Source organism: Neophocaena asiaeorientalis, unplaced genomic scaffold, assembly GCF_003031525.2.
Source record: "Neophocaena asiaeorientalis asiaeorientalis breed wild unplaced genomic scaffold, Neophocaena_asiaeorientalis_V1.1 scaffold150, whole genome shotgun sequence".
Lineage (NCBI taxonomy): Eukaryota > Metazoa > Chordata > Mammalia > Artiodactyla > Phocoenidae > Neophocaena > Neophocaena asiaeorientalis.
Window position 1 is genome coordinate 792,425 of NW_020176571.1, and position 2,803 is coordinate 795,227.

At 58.0% G+C, this 2,803-nt stretch overlaps 1 protein-coding gene across 3 annotated transcripts in view; it reads right to left on the reverse strand.

The window, feature by feature from the left end:
* The window catches only part of IL17RA (interleukin 17 receptor A), a 14,900-nt gene extending 14,483 nt beyond the window's left edge, over positions 1–417 (reverse strand). For all 3 annotated transcript variants that reach the window (XM_024733101.1, XM_024733100.1, XM_024733099.1), the window contains exon 1: positions 109–417. In XM_024733101.1, coding sequence (XP_024588869.1) covers positions 109–258 — 150 coding nt within the window. In that variant the 5' untranslated portion in view covers positions 259–417. The remainder of the gene's footprint in view (positions 1–108) is intronic.
* Between the last annotated feature and the right edge of the window lie 2,386 nt (positions 418–2,803).

A 2,803-nucleotide genomic window follows, 5' to 3' on the forward strand; every position in this document is an offset into this window, starting at 1 on the left:
CCGCTCTGTGCCCGAGCCTCGGAACCCCCGAGACCCTGCGCGGACCTCCTGTCACTCGGCAGCCCCGCGCCCCCGGCCCCCGCCCCCCGGGATGCGTCGGGGTCTCACCTGCTGGGTGCACACGGGCGCCGGGTGGTCCAAGAGCCTCAGGGAGGCGCGACCCAGGCCCGGGCCGCACAGGAGCAGGAGGAGAAGCAGGAGCGACGGCACCGGCGGGGGCCCGTGGGTCGCGAGCGGCCGGCGGCGCGGAGCCCCCATGGCTCCGGCCTTCGCGGAGGGCTCGTGCCCGGGCTGGGGGCACAGCGAGGGCGCGCCCCTGGCTTCACCTCGGCTGAGTCCCGAGTTAGTTCCCACACGGCCGCTTCCGGCTTCCAGCCCTGCCCCGGGCGGGCAGCGCAGAGGGGAGGGCTCGGGCCAGGACAGTCCTTCCGCGCGTCCCGCCCCGACGTGCGTCCCAGGTGCGCGCTCCTCCCCGCGCTCCTCCCCGCGCTCCTTCAGCCCCGCCGGCGCCGCGAATCCCGGGCCAGCGTTTCCTGCGCTCCAGCTCAGTTCGCTACCGTATTTCATCCCTGCTCTTACCGTCAGGCTGTAAAACTCTATTTTAATACCTTCCCCGAGCTCTCGACCTCGGTCTTACTCTTTTCTTTTTCTTCTCCTTTTTCTCAGTCCCTGTCTCTCTGTATCCTCACCCTCTTACCCAGATTTTGCTTTCTTGGCTTTCCGTCCTCCTTCTCGAGGTCGGGACAACTACGCGCTCCGACAACGCTGGCCCCCCGAGGAGGTGGGAGCACTGGTCCCCACGCACCTGCGCGGGCTCTGGGCCTCCCTTGCCCTCGGCCGTCTGTGTCCCCAGCGCTGAGCCTGCGCGTTCGCCAGAGACCCGCCCCACGTCTGCTGAGGGTCCGCCTGGCTGATCACCTCTTATTAGTCTCCAGTCCAGAGGAGCCTGCGGACTAAGTCCCTCCTCCCCGGCCTTCCAAGACCCCCAGTCCCCTGGGCGGCCCCCTTCTTGGGTCCCCGTCACCCCCTGTCCCAGACCTTGCCCTCCCGTTTCATCCTATACGCCGCTGACGAGTGTGCCTCCCGGAAGTGCACTTTTCATTCTTTTCCTTCCTTCATCCTAAGCCCAGCGTCGTCTGCATTTCCTTCCCTGACAACTGACCGCCTCTTTTGGCCCCCGACACCCGCGGACCCAGACGCGCTCAGCCCTTGTAATGCAGACAGGCTTCCCAGGTCTGGGGAGGTGGACCTTCTCGCTGTCCAAAGGCCCTTTGCCCTTTGCCCGCTGTTGGCAGACCCCTGGCGACCGTCTGACCCCCCTCTGCCCGACAGGACTCAGCTGCATTAGGCCTGGAGCGCCGCCATCCCCAAACACTTTTACTTGTTTATTGGAAAAGAATTTTGGAAAACTCTGCATCCTTCCATACATTTTTAAGATGAACCCCGAAAATGTTCACCCTAAGTGTAGACAGATGTGGAGGCTGTAATTACTAAAATTGGACATTTGGAGTCGGCAGCTTCCGAGATGGCCCCCACCCCATCCCACCTCCCGGTATTTGCTTTCTTCTGTATCTCCCTGCCTTGAGTCTGCGCTCGGCCTTGTGACCTGTTTCCAGCAATAGCATATACGGGCTGTAGGTGTGCGGGCTTCAGTAGTTGTGGCACGTGGGCTTCAGTAGTTGTGGCTCGCAGGCTCAGTAGTTGTGGCGCATGGGCTTAGTTGCTCCGCGGCATGTGGGATCTTCCCGGACCAGGGATCGAACCTGTGTCCCCTGCATTGGCAGGGGGATTCTTAACCACTGCGCCACCAGGGAAGTCCTTGAACTTCACTTCTTTTTTTTTTTTTTTTTTTTTTGTGGTCCGCGGGCCTCTCACTGTTGTGGCCTCTCCCGTTGTGGAGCACAGGCTCCAGCCATGGCTCACGGGCCCAGCCGCTCTGCGGCACGTGGGACCTTCCCGGACCGGGGCACGAACCTGTGTCCCCTGCATCGGCAGGCAGATTCTTAACCACTGTGCCACCAGGGAAGTCCTTGAACTTCACTTCTTAATGAGATGCATGGCTTTTCCTCCAACTGAGTTCATGTATCTGTGGACAAAAACTGCGTAGTCACAGAATGGGACATTCAGCATTTTAAATATTTCAGCTGTAAAACTCAAAAAACCTTGTTTACATAATTATGTCACTAGCTCTGTCATAACCATGTTACTCAATTCTTTGAGCGCCTTCTGACTTATGTGCCTAAAATCACATAGCCATCTGTCACCAAATATCTTTAATGATTTGGCAGCTGGAAACTTGATGGAGTCGTGTTCAGTTTTGGTAAAGCAATATTTGGAACCCTCCTGACTCGAAAACGTGTCATCGGAATCTTACTAGACTCGGATATTTGGAACTGTTCCTTTGCTTAGGAGGTTTTTATGCCCCGGGGCTGGTGAGAGGCCTCCCTCTCTTTTGAAAGTGAGAGAAGGGCAGGTGGGAAGAAGAGGTGGGAAAGGAGGAGGATCTCCCCGCATCTGACCCTCGACCTCTGGCACCTTCCCAGATGGGTAAGTTCTTGGAAGACAACACAGGGGGGCTGGGCTCTGGAGACCCACTCCCTTCAAGCTGGGGTCAGCAAGCTCTTTCTGCAAAGGGTCGGAGAGTAGATGTTTTAGGCTTTGCAGCCATATGTTTGACTTTGCCCTACAGCCCCAAAGCCGCCAGAGACAGTAGGTAAACGCAGGATTGTGGCTATGTTCCAAGAAAATGTTACTTATGGAGACTGATGTTTGAATTTCATGTACTTTTCGTGTGTCCCAAGGT